The following is a 20,111-nucleotide window of genomic DNA, read 5'->3' on the forward strand; positions in this document are numbered from 1 at the left end:
GATTCTTTTTCTTTTATATGGCTATGGTCGATTGCCTTGGTTAAGGGACGATATTCCAGTCATCCTTAGGATTGAATCCAAGCTCGTGGCAGGCCAAACACAAGCTCCTGACTAAAAAAACTCATCGACCTTTAAAAAGAATTAGAAATTGTCTGAAGAAAATTTTACTTCTTTTATTAAAAGATGATCTAAGGATCTATTGTCCTCAAGTGAAGTGACTTAAATCAACCATTTTCATGGTCCATTTGGTTCTCTTCTTTTTTTTGTCTGTTTACTCTTTTCAACAGCTAGAAATTTTTTAGGGTCATAACTTTCGGTTACTTGACTATTCATATGCATGGGTCGCTTTCAAGCTGATTGTTACTCAAGTCTGCCATTTGCAAATTGATTTCAAAGTAGACTATTGAATAAGAAATTAAAACCATTAATTTTATTTACCAACCACCAATTACTTCAAGGTAAAACTTGGATGATTGGCCATAATGCTCCTCTAATACCTAATGAGTTAAAAGAACATTTACATTACAAGCATTTTTTACATTTTTTTCAGAAAAAAATCAATGATGTATATCATCAGTTTTTTATTCAAATTGTTTTAAAATTGGTGTTAAAGTAATTATTATAAATTGTTTGTACCAGAAAGTGATTTAAAATACAAGAGATTCTCTGTAAGCTAGGAGAGAATCAAATGAATCATATTTCCTTATCATAATCCCTATAAATTGGAATTACCATAATCATGTAACCGTATGTAATCCTTATTATGTGCACAACTACTATAGTTACATTAAGAGTCTGAATTTCTAAGAATTTATAATGTGCAAGTTCATTGGCTAGTTCAGTTATGAAGATCATACCACCCCAGTACACTCAATCCAAGCAATATCAAGAGACTTTCTTATTTTCTTTTCATACTTTTGTAGAACGGACTTCTTTTAAAACAAAGAAAAATGGCTGAAAATGAAGGTTCTATAGGACTTCCATGCATGGAGAAACGGGTGGAGAACAAACCTTTGCCTTCTCAGTTGCATCATCTAGCATCCCAACTGATCATACCATGGCAAAATTTGCTCTGCCTCACATGAGAACGTTTCATCTAGCTTGGATCTCCTTTTTCACCTCTTTTATCTCTATTTTTGCTGCAGTACCCCTTGTTCCCATCATTCGTGATAATCTTGATTTAAAACAAGTAAATATTGGCAATGCTGGGGTTGCTTCTGTCTCTGGAAGCATATTGTCCAGGCTAGTGACGGGTGCAGTTTGTGACTGATTGGTGCAAGTTATGGGACTGCATTTCTTCTAATGCTATCAGCCTCTACTGTATTCTGAATGTCTTTTGTTTCAGATGCTAAGGCTACTTAGCGGTCCAGTTCATGATTGTATTTTGCCTCGCAACATTTGTGTCATGTCAGTATTGGACAACAAGAATGTTCAATGGCAGGATTATAGGGCTTGTCAATGGATGTACAGGTGAATGGGGTGACATGGGCGGTGAAGTCACTCAACTCTTGATGCCCTTAGCTTATCATTTAATCAGGCTAGCCAGTGCAACTCCCTTCACTGCCTGGAGGATTGCTTCTTTCATTCCTGGGTGGCTCCATGTCATTATGGGTATCTTCTAACTCTTGGCCCAGACTTGCCTGATGGAAACCTAAGTCCCTTACAGAAGAAGGGTGAAATTACGAAAGATAAGCTCTCCAAGGTAAAGTTTTTGGAACACCTCTCTTTCTTTTAACTTGAGCTTGCTATCAGTATGATCCAATAAAATTTAGTGCTGATTTGCTTATCTTGTTCAGGTTTTTGGATACGCCATCACAAACTACAGAACATGGATCTTTTTCCTCCTTTATGGGTTTTCTATGGGCATTGAATTGACTATTAACAATGTCATCTCAGAATATTTTTATGAGAGCTACTATCCCGACCATATCTTCTGTCCCTTTTTGTCACAAATGACGAAACAACGATAACAATATGAATTTTTGTATGTGCAACAGATTTGATCTTGAACTCCACACTGCTGGGACTATAGCTGCTAGCTTTGGCAAGGCCAACTTCTTTGCTCGTCCCTTGGACAGTTATGACTCTGATATAGCAGCACGATTGTTTGGCATGAGAGGCAGGCTATGGATCCTTTGGTTCTTTCAAACTCTAGGAGGTGTGTTCTGTATATGGCTTGGCCAGGCTGATTCACTTCCAATTGCTGTCTTAGCAATGATCCTTTTTTCTCTTGGGACTCAAGCATATTCAAATTTTACAGAAGTAGCTAGATACATATTCAAAAATTCAAAATTTTCTCTGATAAGTTTTACAGAAGTAGCTAGATACATATTCAAATTCAATGGATATAAACATATCAGAGTGAGGGTGAAGCTCACATATCTCTCTTTCTGTAACTATATATTTTCTCATTCAGCAATCACTAGTGCTTCAAATTCTGTTTAGAAACCTCGTAAATCTGAAAAGCGTTTACAAACTTTCATTGGCCTGAACATGCATCTAAATTTTTCATATGGAAGTGACATACAAATTTAATGAGCAAGTCAGCAGATTCTCAAGCCCAACAAACTTCGAATTTTTCTCTCTCAACTCATTTTTTTGACAAAAATGTCTCTCTCACATTTCATTCTTAATCTAGAGTCTTGCATAAAGCTGATACCACCAGTTTGATCGATCTATTTTCATTTTTAAAAGCTAGGTATGCTGCAAATAGCATAGTACACATAAATTGTATATATAGTGTGAGATGGAACAGAAAATTATATTTATAAGAACAAAAAGTTTCACTTAATTACTTTAGGTGCATGAAACAAGGCATTTATATGCTCTCTGAAAGAGAAAAAAATTATTTTCATCATTCATCAATTTAAAGACATAGAAGAGAGTCAACTCACTTCTATTCTTAGGCGAATATTGATCCTATTCTTCCATGGGGCAGCAAAATTTTGGGTGAAAAGAACAACATTGTTTGAAGCATCAAAATGGTTAGAGCAAAACTAGTAGCTTAACTTTCCACTGCCTCCACAAGTAGTACAAGATCGAGCAGAAGAACACTTTGTGCAGTAGCTCCATTTCTTGGGAAGTCTGAAATGATTAAGCTCAAATGCTCAACAGAACGTCAAGGAGGGCCTACATATATAGACATAGGTAACGAATGGTAGGGGAAGAAAGCATGAATATGGTGCATTAATTAGGAAATATACCCAGCTGTGAATCGAGTGGCCATATTCTTTGCTGTCATTCTTGCCCTTTCAGCACTGTCCTCTGACATTTTCTTCAACACAAATCCTTCACCTTTACACTCTGAACATATCCCAGAACCCCCACAATCTTCACATGGTCTCAATGGAACCTTCAATTTGAAAGGGAAAAAAATGCAGTTAGGTTGATGGCCTTGGAGGGGAATTGTATTGAGGCAATTTAGTGTGTAATGGAAATAAACTGAGTATGACGTGAGTTTGGTAGAATGGTATTGTGGCCTATGGAGGTGGAGGGATGGATGTCACTGCAGATAACAAGACATATCAGAAGTTCTGAGCCCAAAGCCAAGGGTGCCTAATTTATCAAAATCTAACTCCTATACCTGAAATCTTTCTGGAAAACACCTAAAAACTCTCCAATCTCAAATATATACTTGTAGAATATCCAAGAACTATCTTAAGAAATTAAAATGTATTCTTTTCATCTTTCGGACTAAAATGCACTTGAAGAAGCAGAAGGGGAGTTGAGGAACATTCTAGCTGTTTAAAAATTTATGAAATGAACATTTCTAGAAATTAAGGGAGGAAAATAAAGAATTAAACACCTCAGTTGCATCAGAAGCTTTAGTTCTCCTAACAAGAAATGTTGCTGCTGCACCCACAACTGTTGCACTAATGGCCACTGAAGCAATTGTTTCTGGCAGAGCAGAAGATACAATGGATAATTTTATTCTATGTTCTTTTGATTTCTCACCAATCAAAGAACAGACTCTGTGGTCTAGCACACTCTGGAATTTTGGCCAGGGATCTCCAAATGCTTCACAACATCAAAAAGAAATATCAGAAAAATCAAGCATCCTCCAACTTAACAAGACTGTAGAATCATCTTTAAATTGCTTAAGGATCAGAGTTTATGTGACTTTTGAAGTAATTGGCCTAAAGGCTTTTTATTTTATAATAGTCAAATGTTTATAAACCAAACCAGCATAGCTCGCAGGGCTTAAGCAAACTGACAATTTTTGCCACAAATTTCATCTAACAATCAAAATCATCATCCGGTATAACTCTCCAACAACACAGGCAAACTGCCTTGTGTGAGACAATATGAAATGAAAATAATGCAGAATGTTACTTGGATCCATATATTGTCTTTAACAATAAGTCTGCTTGCTAAAGATTATGGAAGCTTTATAATCAAATCATAAATCCAATTTAAAGAACAGAGCAGACAGGAAACCAAAGCCCAATTCGCAGTGGAAATAACAGTTGTTTCCGGCTTACTCAAAGCATTTAAGCACTTCAAATTTTCCAGCAGAAAGATAAAATGACAATTAATTCAGTGTTTATGATACTGATAATCAGATTTACAAACACGAGGCTTTTCTCTTTCAAGTCATAAATGATGCTGATAGTAATGGCATCAACAATCACCTATCTATAATCATTATCAGTAATGAAACCAAGCCGGGCAAGAACTTCAACTTCTAAAATTCAGAAGACCTCAAGCCTTAGTAGCAATTAACCACATATATAAAATTCTAAACCACCTAAGGACCCAAAAAATGCATTTTCAGAAAGATTCAAACCAAAGCATTCAATCCACCCATCCAATAGAAGAACTCTCATTAAAACAATAACCTCCAACTAACATTAACTCTAGTGCCTCCCTATTGTTATGGTTCCCTTCACCACCCACAACCACAACTATCATCACCTTGAAAAAACAAGTGCAAGCAATGAATGGCCAATCAAGTTTTCATTAAAAGAATACGAGTAACCCACCTGCAGCTGGCCCTTAAAAACTCATATATTCAGATAAAACAACCACCTGGTAAAGACCCTGGCCTAATCTTTAACCGGTAATTTTCATTACAGGGATCTACAACAACTAGAACTACTTCCGGTTAGTTTCATAAAGCTTGTGTGGTTATGTTCATAATAAAGAGAGATAAAAGAAAAACAAATAAAACTGTCTATAAAAAATTCTGTGTAAATCAAATAAATGAGAATTTTTTAGTTTGTTGAGACTTACTCTTGGAGTAGGATGCAAACGTTAAAGAGCGAACTGAGAGCTCCATTCGTAAAGAGTCTTTCTTAGTTAATGCAATACTGTTTTTTCTAGTCTCATGTCTCTTATCTTTGCTGTCGGACAAAATTTCACGTTAGCCCCCGATGAACAATATAATTTCACAAGTGCCATCAATTGTTGAAAGCACCTAAATTTTGCCATCAATTTTTGAGAGTTTCACAAGTACCATCAATAGCAGTAATCAACTACTAGGCAGTATTAACAAAACCCTTTTTGCATAATTCCAGGCAAGAAAAGGATAAAATTAACCTTATTCTTAAAGTTTCTGTTAATAACATTAATCTTTTGTTAATTACAGCACTGTTAACTTTGCTAAAGATATAAGCAAAACCCTTTTTTTAATATAATTCCAGGCAAGAAAAGTACAGCAAATTTGCTTGCTGTCTGATAAAGGTTCTTGATTTTTGGTTTCAGTTTCTAAACAATGATAGCAATAACTAATAAGTTTGTACTGCATATAGTTTTTATTTTCTCCTACCAGTTCAAATCTTGATGAGCATTTATTTGAAGGGCCACAAATTCTGGACGGCTATTCAATGTATGTTGGCACGAAGCTTAAAGATGCATAGACAAAACGTGAAACTAGTCTCCAATTTGCACTGTGGAAAATTACAGGACTGGCTGAGAATTACTCCACAAGATTAATAAACGTCTAACATCTCCAAACATAAATGGCTTAAATTTTGAAATTAAAACCTCTTCTCTACTTTCATTTAACAGTGCACCTTCTCTCACCTAATGCCAACCATCCCTCAATTTATTACCAAGTTTTGTACCAAACAGATTGTGTTCTTGCTGCGCTGAATCAAACAAGGATATAACTGGTCGGATACTTCAATATTTTTCTGTATTAATAGGCAAATTATATATGCAAGTGAACATGAAAAGAAAGTATTGCTGTCAACAGCCGCATGATTTGTTGGTAGAGTATTTGACTCTTAATTTTATTGATCAAGTTTTAAATCATGGCAGCCTCAAGTATAAATAAATAAACAAATATATATATATTTATATTGTGATGAAAATGAAAGGCAATAGGTGAGATTATCATCTCGAAAACTTTGAAGTATAACCTTTGTGTAGGTTAGCTTGGATTCACCAGCTATGAACTACATTCGACGAGTGGCCTATATAATCAATGTATCCATGTTGGCAGAGCATAAGGAGATTAAAGTTGACTTTAGAAAGATCTTGTAAGATTTTAAACTTTCCCTAAATGTGTGTTTAGAAACTTTAGATGACTTGAGAAAGTAACAGTACAGTATATCAAGCTTATGTTATGCTTGAAGTTTATCTTCCATATTAATGGCGAGTTAAAGATCAACTACATTGCCTCTCTCCGCTTTTTTAATTTCAAAAGCAGCCCTCAATAAGAAAATCTCGACCCAACAAAAGCTTTGGCCTATTTCTGAAATATTATTATTGTTTCTTAAATGGAAGCTTGGTTATGGAGGGATACTAGTAATTGTATTTTGCATCGTGCATGCAATGAACCTATAGTGTCTGTCTAACCGACCAAAGTAAATGCCATTAATGCTTAATTGTAGTCTCAAATAAGAATAAACACATTCTATATATACGTAATTTCTTCCTTGCAATCTAATTCTTCCACTATGATGAAAAACCAATCCTAATTTACTACAGAGAATTTAAGGGGTTTTCGCATATCTTTTACTATTCCAAGAAAGCGGTCCCTATGGAGACTCAAATTTTGAGGAAAGGAAACTGTCTAGATTTCGGGCTTTTGAAGCAACAGATATTGGTTTTGATTGTGTAATAAAAGAAGCTCACGGGCATCTCAATACCTTCCACAGTTTACAAAAAAAAAAAAAAAAAAGAAAAAGAAAAAGAAAGGGCACCCACCTCACCAACTTAACATCACCTCACTCTTCAAAACTAATGCAACGCTATAGCAATGACTTACGACTCATATCTTGATTATCTTCTTTATTTTCAGCTACTCACGAGCCTATTTAAGACCCCCCATTCGATACTTTCCTTAGCCACTCCCTTTAAAAACCCTCTCCCATAATAAAACCCTTTCAAAAACCTCTCCAACTCACGAGGAAACCAAACTATTACGGGAAAAAAAAAACACAAAAGAAGAATAGAAGAAACAGTACGATCACTTTCCAACATGTCTGCCACAATATTTTGCATAATTTTCATCTATCTCCTCTTGATGTTTTCTTCTTCTCCGGACGTTGCTATGGGCGGTCGTGATATCCCATCAAGCGTTCCTAGCACAATGAGGCCTGCATCCGTGGATTATGTGAAGATGAATCCTCAAGTACTGAATCATAATAAACAGGAGGTTTTCCATGAGAAGGAAGTTAAGGGTTGTATGCCAAAAGGGTCTAAGCATTCATCAGCTCCAAGTCGATATGTTAACTATCAAACTCTTGGTTCTGCTTGTGCTACTAAAGCACACTCCAAAAAACCTTGAGGATACGATACTTTTTGTCGAATTTGAGAGAAATAAGAGAGGTGATGTATGTATAATAAGAGCTTTGACTATATGTTTTTTTTTTTCCTTCCTTTTTGCGGGTATATAAGGCTATGTCCTTGACCTTGAATGTATGTTTGCCATCACGTTTTGGATTGTATCAGTTTATTCTTAAGTATAATTTGGAATGAGCTTACATGTACAAGGAGGAGGCAATTTTCGTCTTAATTAACACTATCAAAATTGTCAATCACTGACCCTGAGATTTCAGAGAATTGCTTATGCAAACAATCACTCCACCAAGAATGAAAATAAGGTCCTAGCTCGCAGGATATGCCTATGTATTAGGTATTAATTAAGAAACTAACATGCAGGGAGCAACATATGAGCATGGCCAATTGGAAAGAAACCCACAGTATTGAGGTCATGCGTCACACCAGGCTCCAGGCACCAGGGTTCCTCAAAAAGCATGTGAAACTAAGCAATGTAGTAGGGCCTACAAGCCGATAGCAATTTAATGGGCAAACTGGGAGATGATGGCGCCAAATAGAATCGTTAATTTGAATTGGTCTAACAGACCCAAATTTTCATACCAAGAGCTTCCTAGCTACTACAATTTTCCACAGTAATCAAGTTTAGTAGCTACTAGCTATTTGCAATTTGACAAATATTTGGCAATCAACTTAAAACATAAAACAATAAAGCATTCTAGTAAATAGAACAACATTCTGGATTAATGTGCTAAATCCAAGATAAATGCAATAACCATAAAAGACAAAAGTCGTTGCTAAACCTACCAAACTTAACCTAACTATACAAATCATCTTCGTCAGCACCAGCAGCAGCAGAAGTTGAAAATGGATCAGATGCAGCAGCAGTGGTGGTCCCAATCTGTGAAAACCTAAATTCAGATCCGAAACCCCTGGACTGCTGCAAGGTCTGAGCAAATGCCTGGTATTTGCGAATATCAGCATCACTAACACTCCTTCGAGCAAACTTCATGGACTCCTCAAAATGTGCAGCCTTAATCTCTGCAACTTCATCCTCAGCATCCTCATCCATTGCCTCTGGATTCTCTCTTCTTCTTCTTTCCCTTTCTATGTCCTGCAAATGGTTCCAGTTTAATTTAATGCTTAATTATGATGAAGTTATCAACACAAGATAGATACCAATATTGCCTCTGTTCAGCAAGCAAAGCATTCAAAGCATGATAGGTCACAGATGAATAAATTGAAGATATCATTAAGTGGAAGTAATTGAATTTTAAAGAATACAACAAGACTACAATCAGAGCATATAACCATGTGAAAGGCAACCCAACAGTATCAGCTTAAAAGAGATAATGAATAACAGGAAAGGAGCCAGTTATGAGCACCTCAATCATAAATTTTAAAACATGAAAAACAAAATACAGTTTTAACTTTCTAAAAGACTATAACCACTTATAAAGTACTTGATGGTAAAGGCAGCAGAAGCATACCTTCTCAATGTTCTCTCTGATGGCATACTTGCATGCTCGCTGGCAAATCTCAGTAATATCAGCCCCACTAAAACCTTGGGTATACCTAGCTAGTGCTCTCAAATCAACATCTTTAGAGATGGGTGATTTTCTCAAACAGGCCTTGAAGATCTGGTGACGGGATTCCTCATCTGGAAGAGGAATATAAATTAACTGATCAAGCCGCCCAGGCCGCAAAAGTGCCGGGTCAATAATGTCAGGCCTGTTAGTGGCCCCAATGATAAAAACAGTCTTTTTAGCTGACATGCCATCCATTTCAGTTAGAAGTTGGTTTAGAACCCTATCAGCAGCACCTCCTGCATCCCCAACACTGCTCCCTCTCTGTAACAATTAAATAATATCATCAAATGAGTAAAAATAACTATTCAGTATTCAAATTTTAATGGAAGACCAAAACATATGCATGTATCGAAATTTAAAACAATTTATGGAGCAAAAATAAACCTGTGTAGCAATGGAATCAAGCTCGTCAAAGAAAAGGACACAAGGTGCAGACTGTCGAGCCTTGTCAAATATTTCTCTAACATTGGCTTCACTCTCACCAAACCACATGGTGAGCAGTTCAGGGCCTTTGACACTGATGAAGTTAGCTTGGCACTCATTTGCAATAGCCTTAGCAAGGAGAGTTTTGCCACATCCAGGAGGACCATAAAAGAGGACCCCCTTTGAAGGTGACATGCCAAATTTCTCAAACTTCTCTGGGTGCTCCACAGGATATTGCACAGTCTTAACAACCAAACAGAAACACAAAAATAGAAGTTTTAGCAACAAGCTTGAAAAGGAGTTAAGCCTATAAACTGATCAAGCAATGACAATCACCTCTTGAAGTTCTCGCTTAACATTCTCAAGGCCTCCAATATCCTCCCAGCTGACATTAGGCACTTCAACCACCTGGATGAACAAAAAAAATGAGCAATTTAGACAATTGAGAAAAATTCATTGATCTTGAGATACAAATTGATCATACATGCACATCACGATGAAAATTCAAAGGAAATTATCACTTACTGTTTCACGCAGTGCAGAGGGATTGCTAGTTCCAAGGGCAGTTTGGAAGTGCTCGTTTGTAACTGCCATTGAATTAAGTATCTCAGCATCAATAGCGTCATCCTCCAAGTCAATGACATCCATCTTCTCTCTGATGCACTGCAGAGCAGCTTCAGTGCATAAAGCAGCAAGGTCAGCACCAACATAACCATGAGTGTCTTTTGCAATCCTTTCTAAATCAACCTGAAAAAAGATAGAAAAGTAACCAACAAGGAACACAAAAGAGAACAAGTCATGGAGAAACTCTAGCACAGAAAATAAGCTAATTTGAGGACCAAAATACAACCAATCTCAGTGCATCATTAGGGTTAGCGGCTTAAGTAGTTAAATCCATTCCATGCATCCAAATATAATCATGATCTAATAATTTTATTTGCTAAATATAGAAATACCAAAACATAAATAACTAAATAATGCAGATTTCAATCTCACTTCATCAGAAAGCTTCATGTTCTTGGTATGGATGCGAAGGACTTCAAGACGACCAACTTCATCTGGAACACCAATGTCTATCTCCCTATCAAACCTGCCAAATCTTCTCAAAGCAGGATCAATGCTATTTGGACGATTAGTAGCCCCGATAACAATCACATGAGCCCTTGATTTCAGTCCATCCATGAGAGTCAACAGCTGTGAAACGATTCTTCTCTCAACTTCACCATGGGTCTTCTCACGCTTAGGAGCAATTGAATCAATCTCATCAATAAAGATGATAGATGGAGCATTCTTCTCAGCTTCTTCAAAAGCCTTCCTAAGGTTGCTTTCACTCTCTCCAGCCAATTTGGACATAATCTCTGGTCCATTAATACAGAAGAAGAAAGCTCCAGTTTCATTAGCAACAGCTCTGGCTATTAATGTCTTACCAGAACCCGGTGGTCCATAAAGCAGAATTCCTTTGGGTGGTTTAACACCAATTGATTTGAAAAGTTGAGGATGCCTTAGTGGCAATTCCACCAACTCACGAATCTGAGCCATCTGCTTCCTAACACCACCTACATCATCATAACCAACTTCATCCAACCTATCCTCATCTTCCCTTCTAACAGGTTCCCCCTCACAAAAAATTTCAGTGTCTGGGGCAACTACACAATACTCTGGCGGGTCAGTCTCAATGACCTTGAACTCCACACTCCTCATCCCTCCTCGAACAAGGAATAGATCTCCTTTCTTCACGGGACGATAAGCCTCCAAGAAATAAGCTGCAAACAACAAACAAACATAAAAAACAATCCAACAAAACAAGACAAAGAACAATAAAATAACAAAGAAAGATAAACCAACAAAACAGTAATAGATAAGTACACAGTCAGAACTAGACAACAGTTATATTGACAGTAGATAGATTAAAAACTTACGCTTCAAGTAAGCGTCAAACAAATTCCCAGTAACACCTTCGATGGTATCATCAATGGGAAGAATGTGAACACGCTTCCCATACTTCACATCAGGGCATTGGTGCACAGACACAACATCTCCAAGCCGAACCCGCAGATTCGACCTGACAACTTTGTTCATTCTAATCTTCGACGGCTCACATTGATCATCAGCAAGAGCGATGCAGATTGTATCCTTTCGCTTCTTTCCCTACACCAACAAAATCCTCAAATAAGAACAACAGCATTAAACCTTAAAACAGGGGAAAACCCTAAAACTTCAAAATTCAGCTTTCTAATTAACAAAAATTTTCATCTAATCCTGAAATTAAGCCTTCGGTAACCATAAAACCTAACTCTTATCGCGTTAGAATTAAGGTTCTAAAGCAACAAAACACAGTCTTGAAGACCCAAAATTAATTTAAAAATAAACGAACCCCTAACGAAACCCAAGAGAAATCGCCAAAACTAAACCCTAATAATTAAAAATATATTAAAATAGGTTTTTTACTAATTAATTAATTAATTTAATTACCTTGATGAGAATAGTGTCACCACGGAAGAGCTGCAACTTCTCCATGGTGTCGGGGTTCAAACAAACGACGGAGTTGTCATCGTTGACCGCCTCGTCAACAACCAACCGATTCGGCGACTTTTTCCTCTCCAGAATCGCCGTCGAGTAGTCTTTCCTCTCCGATTTCCTGAATCAAAGAAGCAAAATTTAAGATTAAACCCAACAAAATTGAAGATAGAAAATCGTAGAGAAAAAAAGGAAAAGAAAATCGGAAGAAGTAAATTGACTCACGAGTCGGACGATTCAGCTGGGTGACTCATGTTTCGTAAAGCGAAAACGAGAGAGCAAAAGAGAAAGAGTAATAAAAAACGAATAATTAAGTGAGCGTTGGGAAAAGGCTTCGATCGCTATTTATAGTCTTTCATTCTTTTTATCTTGTTCGACAAGAAAAAGGTTTTCTTTATTATTTGGGATTTTGTATTTCCGCTTTCAATCGAATTTAAAGAAAAAAAAAATTGAGAGAAATAAAATTGGAATTAAAAAAAAAAAAATCTTGACTTAAAACAATTAATTTTCTAATTTTAGCTTTAGGCTGCGGCCCACTACTTGGCATTAATGGATTATGGAATGGCTATTAAAGTTTGGGCACTAACTATTGACAAATCCCTTTTGGGTACAAATTCATCCATTCAAAAACTCGGGGGCCCACTAAAAACAGTGTTTTGGGCCCAATGTACAATAGGCGAAAGCCCTTGAAGCCCATTTTAAAGCCCAACTAAGAAAGAAAAAAAGAAAATTTAAAACATTTTTATCATTGGGTCGGTAATTTATATATTCGTATCAAATATATATATATATATAGTATTAAAATTATATTATTATAATTCATTGATATATTCAATATAAAATATTTTTATTTTTATCAAATTTATATATTTTTTAATCAATTTTAAATCACATTGTTTTTATTTTTTTCATATATTTTTTATTATATTATTATCTCGTATATAAAATTATCGATTTTAAAAATCATGCATGCAAACTGCTGAGGTGTTTACAAATTAAAATCTTATCACGTTCATGTACAAAACTGTAAAAGGTATGACCCAAAAACAGTATAAAGCAATTTGTGTTTGGTCAAAATTAGCAAAAGTAAATGGTATGACCCAAAAACGGACCATGATTAGTTGTATCAAACAAGTTGCCAGCATGGTTTGTTTTACAATCATTGCAAATTACGTTCTCAGTCAAATCATGAGGTCTTTGAATGTGCTTGCCATTTCCCTTAAATCACAAGCCAAATAAACTAATACTCTAATTGGACAAACCCACATTGGGGTAGTTATTGAAAAAGAAATATATGTATTCATACTTCTATATTTTTTATAATAATTTTATTAATTTTTTAGTAACTGTTCTTAATTAAATTGATGTCATTTTATTCATAACATTAATTCAATTAAAAATTTAAATAATGATATAAATTATATACATCAAAACTCAAGATTGATTTGATTAATATGATACAACTTCTTTTTTACATAATTTCTTTCAAAGGGCTTACAAATTTTTTTTTTGTGCAAAAGTAAGGCTTTTAGTATATCTATATTATGTTAAAAAATTTTAATTTAATTGATATCACCAGCGACATGAAATAATTTTAAACAAAAAATACATAAATATTATATTAAAAAATTTATTTTCATTTCATATCATAATTTAATTATGTTTTATATTAACAGTCGTTCTTTCGCAATCTTTTTCATTTTATTTGAATTTGAGACTGGCCATGTGTGTTAGGGAAATTTATATTATATTATATTATAAAATTAATAAATACATTAGTAGAATTGTATTTATTTTTTTAAGGGGGAGAATAAATCACGATAAAGTAACGAAGAGTAGCGCTTTTGAAGGGGTATGATTGGCAAACTAACATCATTACATTCTTCTCAGAATAAATTAAAGCGACCCTTGGAAAAGAGAAACATCAAACGCACAAAAACAAAAAGGTTTAATATAATATAAAAAAAAACAAAAGAAAGTTCTTTAGAGTAGACAGAGAGATGCTCAGCAATGAAAGCAATTAGCAAAGCAAGAAAACGATTATAAAGAGAGACCCGCCAAAAGCGGGTCAAGTAATCCACGAACATTTGCCGAGTTTTTAGATTCTTTTTTTTTTTTTGGTAGTAGGAATATAAAAAACCAAGGCTTTGGTTTCATTCACTCCACTCTTCTCACATTCTAACTCCCTGTCGTTTTTCCTTGTCATTGAAGTTCTTTCTATTACTCGGATCCAGGCTTGTCTCTTCCTCACACTTCTCTTTAGCTTTTGATTCTTCTTCTTATTATGTTTTAGTTTGCTTTTTTTGACATGGGATCTTAGCTTATTTTGTCTGCTGTTGGGTACTTAAGTTTACTAAGAAAAGACAAAAAAGTTGAAGGATTGAGGTTTTTTTCTTGGTAATGAAATGGAGTACTGGGTATTTGGTGTTGTATCAAGTAAACAGATAATATGTGGTCAGGGGAAAGGTCAAATGGATTAGTATTTTGCTTTGTTATGCTGACAAATAGTTTACATTGATGTGGACTGTTGGATTATTTGAAATTTTGGGCTATTGGTTTTTTTTTTTTTTTTTTTTTTGTGCTCCATTGATCATTTTGCATTGCATTGATTATCTCAATGAAAGTTGAGCTTCTGATTTTGTTTGAAAGGATGGGCAATCTTTTGTTTAATTACCCAATAATGAATACAGGCTGAGGTTTTTACATTCAAATTCCTTTGCATTTTGAGGAAATTAAATTCAAATGCCTAATAGTTAGACTTTAAACTCATTTGATTTCCTACGGTCCCTTAGTAGGAATTTCAGAATCATTGCTTAATATTAATTTCCATTTAGCAGTTGACATGATGTTTTAATTAGGGGTTGTGAAGGCATTGAAAGTTTACATGTACAGCCATGTGTGCAGTTATAAATCAGTGTGATCAATTAATTATTTAAGTGGGATACGATCAAGTTCCCAATTCATTTGCCAGTGCTGTTTCTACAATCAGAAGGTTTGGAAATCAGGAGTGATAAATGGAAGAAATACAGTCTCAGTCAGACAATTATAGGTCTTCATCCTCTTCAGCCAGTAGTCCCACAAGTAGGGTGCCCTCAAGTAACTTTTTCTATTTGCGGAAACCTGGTTCTCTCAGACAACCTATCTCATTTGAGGATTCGCCCCAGTGGGAAGATACAGATGTGGATGTCAGGGTGGAGGAAGGAGGTGGCTCTATCAATGCTGCAACCACGCCAGTCTCCCTGTCTCTCTCAAAGCTCAATAGTGGGTCCTTGCCCTCACCACCGCTGCCAGAGGGTTCAGCTGTTGCAAGAAAAATTGCTGGTGCATCAGTTGTGTGGAAAGATTTGACTGTTACCATAAAGGGGAAAAGGAAATATTCTAATAAGGTTGTGAAGAGCTCAAATGGTTATGCATTACGTGGCACAATGACAGTAATCATGGGTCCTGCAAAATCTGGGAAGTCCACACTTTTAAGGGCTATTGCAGGTCTTTAGCATGACTCTTATATCTGCTACTTATTGAGCAACCACTTTTTTATGCTTTTCCTATGTTTCATTCCAGATTTTTAAGACTAAAATCCTGTTTTCTCTTGAATTTAGGAAGATTACATCCTTCGGCTAAAATGTATGGTGAAGTATTCGTGAATGGGGCTAAAAAGGACATGCCTTATGGTTCATATGTGAGTTTCCGTTACATTTTCATGAAGGGAGGAACTTTTAGATATCACTTTTGATGCTTCCTATGGTTGTTATGTTGATAGGATGATTCTTTGCTGGTAAAAGTGGCTACTTTTTATCTTCAAATTGATGTCCATTCTTTTTTTTTTTTTCTTGTAAAACTTTTTGGATATGTGTTTTTGCAATTATGATATGTACAACTGACCTAACAGAAGTTGAATTATACTTGAAATTGTCTAAACAAGTCTCAGTCCAGTTTTGAATCATAAATTTTAGGAATCATCTTATAGTCCTTGTTTCTTTCACTCGTCTCATTATGTGAATTCTCTTAGGTGATTAATCCTTTGATACTCAATCCCACTTAGGTTTCCAATTTAGCAAGCATCATGAATCAAGATTCAATGAACTCCCTTTTTTGAACTGATATTTGATTTTTGTTTCCTATATGTATCTAAGCTCCATATTATTTTTCTTGAAACCGGGCTAATTTTTCTTATTGTGATAGTGATAGTTTTAAATGTTTTCCTTTTCAAAATTAATTCTATTTTAGTTGAACAGAAGTTTCGAGGAAGCATTCTGTTTCAAGGTTGGTTTTTTTTTTACTTTGAAACATTCAATTTTCAGGGATTTGTTGACAGGGAAACCACTCTAATTGGTTCACTCACAGTCCGGGAGTATCTATACTACTCAGCTTTGCTCCAACTTCCTGGTTTTTTCTGTCAGAAAAAGAGTGTGGTAGAGGAAGCCATCCATGCCATGTCCTTGGGTGACTATGCAAACAAACTGATTGGTGGTCACTGCTATATGAAAGGCCTTCCTAGTGGTGAAAGAAGGCGTGTTAGCATTGCTCGGGAACTCGTGATGAGGCCACGTATCTTATTTATAGATGAGCCTCTTTATCATCTTGACAGGTAGGTTATTTATTTATTTATGTTCCTTAATTTGTTCTTAAAAGTGTTTTATTTTTCATGTTCCTTGTCTTCTGCATGCTCTACCAGGCTGACTGTATGATTGGTGTGCCATCTACTTTCCAGAGAATCAAGATGATTTATTATGTTACTGCTAAATTTTAGTATTTTATTTTATTCAGTGTCTCTGCCCTTTTAATGATGGTAACACTGAAGAAACTTTCAAGCACAGGATGCACTCTCATTTTCACCATTTGCCAGAGCAGTACAGAAGTTTTTGGTCTCTTTGATCGTATCTGTCTGCTTTCAAATGGAAACACCCTGTTTTTTGGGGAAACATTAGCTTGTTTGCAGGTAACTGATTGTATATATAATTATTTTTGCTGCTCTTATCTTTGTTTTGATTTTCTTTTGTTAGTGACTTAATGATGTAAGCATCATTTGATATGGAAGAAAAAAAAAGTCCAATTAAAATTCTGTTATATGCTTACTTGGACTTGGTTCCCTAATGTGGAGTTAGGAAACTAAGATACAATCCATTTATGAAGAAATTTCTTTTCTTTTAATTTTTCGTGATGAGTACTTGTTGTGCCTTCTGGTTATTCTAATTTATCTCCCTTTTCTTGATGAAGCACTTCTCAAATGCTGGATTCCCTTGCCCAATTATGCAAAGTCCTTCTGATCACTTTCTACGTGCCATAAATACAGATTTTGACAGGATCATTGCAATGTGCAAAAATTGGCAGGTAATGAATGATTCTCATTCTGTATGTTGTAGTTCGAAGCCTCATTGGTACTTAGAGAGAACAAGTTAAACCCCAAAAATGAAAGTATTATAAAACATTTGAGTCAGATCTCAAAAGTTGTTGGATAATGTTGGCTTGATGGTAAATTAAGAGGATTAAAGATGCTTGTATGGTGCATTATATTATTTCATTTTATAACTCTAGTATATTTGGTATTAAATCATCATACTACATCTAGTCCATCATTTTTGGCTGTGCCTTTTATGTCACTTAAATTAGAAAAATAGTCATTACCCAGTTATGATCCTACTAAAATGGAGGTCTTACCAATCTGAACTGTTTCTATGTTTTACTATTTTTCCCTTGAATAATGGTTTCCAGTCTTTAATGTTGCTACAATTTGCATAATTTATATGAACTGGGACATTGTGACAGGATGACAATGGGGACTTTTCATCTGTGAATATGGATACTGCCATTGCAATTCGTACTCTTGAGACAACATATAAATCATCGGCTGATGCTACTGCAGTTGAAAATATGATTCTGAGACTCACAGAGAAGGTAGAATATGTATCCTTATTCGTGTTGAACCATTTATAATTTCTTGGCCATTAATAATAGGATTATAGGAAGCATTACTTACATTTATCATCGTGTGTGGCTGGTTATTATATTGGTTGGTAATTTGGGGCATGTGTTAGATTTGCAACTAATGGTGCTCTCCAGTCCTTACTGTTTGATTATACATTACAAGGAGTAGTTTAATATACCTCAGGTGTACATTAAAGGTTAGAATGAGCAAAGTTAAGGGTATGATAGAGTATAGATGGCTGACATCTGTTTACCATGTATCTTAGTATTTTTCTTGCATGACTTCCTTGAGTCTTATGGTGGCTATAAGTCAGCCTTCGTAATTTTTGTTCACTTTTGTTGCATTCTACAGGAAGGTCCACTTCTCAAAAGCAAGGGAAAGGCTAGTAGTGCCACACGAATTGCAGTATTGACTTGGAGATCCTTATTAATTATGTCAAGGGAATGGAAATACTACTGGCTTCGTCTTATTCTTTATATGCTTCTTACACTGTGTATTGGAACGGTATTTTCAGGCTTGGGACATTCTTTGTCCTCAGTTGTGGTGAGTAAAAATGTGCATGAGTCAAAATATCTTTGCTCTTATGTTTTAGGTGAATTTGACTTAATTTAATCCAAACTGGTTTTGTAAATATTTGTACCAATGTGATGCATATATCTATAGTTTTTATAGTTGCATCATGTTTATTCTCTGTAGAATATTTTTCTTATTTTTCTGCTTACTGCTTCTATTGATGGTTTGTCATCGTCAGCATGTGCTAATGTCATACTTTCATGGTAAGTAGCAGATCTTTTTGAGCTGCTCAGGTGCACTTCTACTACCTTTCTTTTTTGAATGTAGAATTTCTCAAGTAACTTTAAATAATTTAAAAACTGTCATTCTTATTGTACCAAAAATTTTTTTCAATATTCATTTCATCCAGTCAATGAAGTGATAGTCCTAGAGATGCGTTTTGTGGGTATTTTTGTAGCAAATTACAGTCAGAGCTTGTTATGATAAGCAAATAGAAAATGTATTTTGATTAAAACATATGCAATATTCATCATAATGATTCCTGCCTCTCAGATGAATGGTGTGTTCTATCTTGCTTTTTGAAGTTTGACTTATTTGGATTTGTATTTCTGAACAATTACTGAAGCAGGGGTGTGTTTCTAACTTTTATGTTTTCTCATTGCAGACAAGAGTTGCAGCAATTTTTGTATTTGTATCATTTACTTCGCTTTTAAGCATCGCTGGAGTACCTGCACTAATGAAAGAAATCAAGGTGATCCTACTCGACTTTGGTACCTTGTTTTTTTGGTTTGAGCGTGATGGCCTCTGGAAGTTCTTGGCCAAGGCAATAGCCTAATGGCAGCCACATCTTTCCTTGTAAAAGGAGGTCTCCAATTTGAATATCCCCTCCCATCTTAACTAATAAATAAGAGAAGTTTTCTAAATTTTGTGATTTCCTCCTCCAATTTGGAAAGTTGCATGATTGGGCCCTTTCTTTTGTCATGCTCAAATTGCTTTTCTACTTCACAGATATATGCCATCGAGGAGTCAAACCAGCATTCAGGAGCTTTAGTCTTTCTGTTTGGGCAACTTCTCTCCAGCATTCCATTCCTTTTCCTCATCTCCATATCATCAAGTCTTGTCTTCTATTTCTTAATAGGATTGCGAGATGAATTCAGCTTGCTGATGTACTTTGTGCTGAATTTCTTCATGTGCCTCTTGGTAAATGAAGGGTTGATGCTGGCTGTTGCTTCTTTGTGGCAAAATATTTTCTGGAGTGTCTTAACACTTGTAATCATACATGTGAGTTTTCACTATATATAAGACTAATTGTGCTTTGTGCTGCACCTAAAACTAGTTGTTCTCGATTGTCTACATTTTTAGAATTATTTTCGTTTCCAATCTTTATTTTTCACCTAGGCTTAGCAATCTTACGATCA

At 35.4% G+C, this 20,111-nt stretch overlaps 3 protein-coding genes and 1 pseudogene across 5 annotated transcripts in view; 2 read left to right on the forward strand and 2 right to left on the reverse strand.

The window, feature by feature from the left end:
• The first annotated feature begins 79 nt into the window (after positions 1-79).
• Positions 80-2,457, forward strand: LOC111284241 (high affinity nitrate transporter 2.6-like; annotated as a pseudogene). The gene is made up of 3 exons (XR_016342700.1): positions 80-1,702; positions 1,797-1,908; positions 1,994-2,457. The product of XR_016342700.1 is annotated as a high affinity nitrate transporter 2.6-like (transcript).
• Positions 2,458-2,742: 285 nt separating this feature from the next.
• On the reverse strand, positions 2,743-8,165 carry LOC111286779 (uncharacterized). The gene is made up of 5 exons (XM_022876975.2): positions 7,153-8,165; positions 5,233-5,342; positions 3,806-4,017; positions 3,204-3,352; positions 2,743-3,084 (listed from the first exon to the last, which is right to left on the reverse strand). The coding sequence occupies exons 2-5, from the start codon at positions 5,276-5,278 to the stop codon at positions 2,997-2,999; spliced, it is 495 nt and encodes a 164-aa protein (XP_022732710.2). The 5' UTR covers positions 5,279-5,342; positions 7,153-8,165; the 3' UTR covers positions 2,743-2,996.
• A 125-nt stretch (positions 8,166-8,290) lies between these two features.
• LOC111286778 (cell division cycle protein 48 homolog) lies at positions 8,291-12,570 on the reverse strand. Its single transcript, XM_089761857.1, has 9 exons — positions 12,480-12,570; positions 12,210-12,375; positions 11,657-11,885; positions 10,734-11,500; positions 10,263-10,484; positions 10,074-10,145; positions 9,699-9,980; positions 9,216-9,575; positions 8,291-8,839 (listed from the first exon to the last, which is right to left on the reverse strand). Exons 1-9 carry the CDS (start codon positions 12,506-12,508, stop codon positions 8,543-8,545), a joined length of 2,424 nt encoding a protein of 807 aa, XP_089617983.1. The 5' UTR covers positions 12,509-12,570; the 3' UTR covers positions 8,291-8,542.
• A 1,848-nt stretch (positions 12,571-14,418) lies between these two features.
• LOC111286603 (ABC transporter G family member 3-like) overlaps positions 14,419-20,111 on the forward strand; it is a 6,391-nt gene continuing 698 nt past the window's right edge. For both annotated transcript variants that reach the window (XM_089761860.1, XM_022876649.2), the window contains exons 1-9: positions 14,419-15,740; positions 15,854-15,933; positions 16,556-16,842; positions 17,022-17,193; positions 17,472-17,585; positions 18,021-18,149; positions 18,532-18,723; positions 19,358-19,444; positions 19,702-19,974. In XM_089761860.1, the coding sequence (XP_089617986.1) occupies positions 15,269-15,740; positions 15,854-15,933; positions 16,556-16,842; positions 17,022-17,193; positions 17,472-17,585; positions 18,021-18,149; positions 18,532-18,723; positions 19,358-19,444; positions 19,702-19,974 (1,806 nt within the window). In that variant the 5' untranslated portion in view covers positions 14,419-15,268. The remainder of the gene's footprint in view (positions 15,741-15,853; positions 15,934-16,555; positions 16,843-17,021; positions 17,194-17,471; positions 17,586-18,020; positions 18,150-18,531; positions 18,724-19,357; positions 19,445-19,701; positions 19,975-20,111) is intronic.

This window comes from Durio zibethinus, chromosome 6, assembly GCF_047325235.1.
Source record: "Durio zibethinus cultivar Kanyao isolate XHJ-2024 chromosome 6, ASM4732523v1, whole genome shotgun sequence".
Lineage (NCBI taxonomy): Eukaryota > Viridiplantae > Streptophyta > Magnoliopsida > Malvales > Malvaceae > Durio > Durio zibethinus.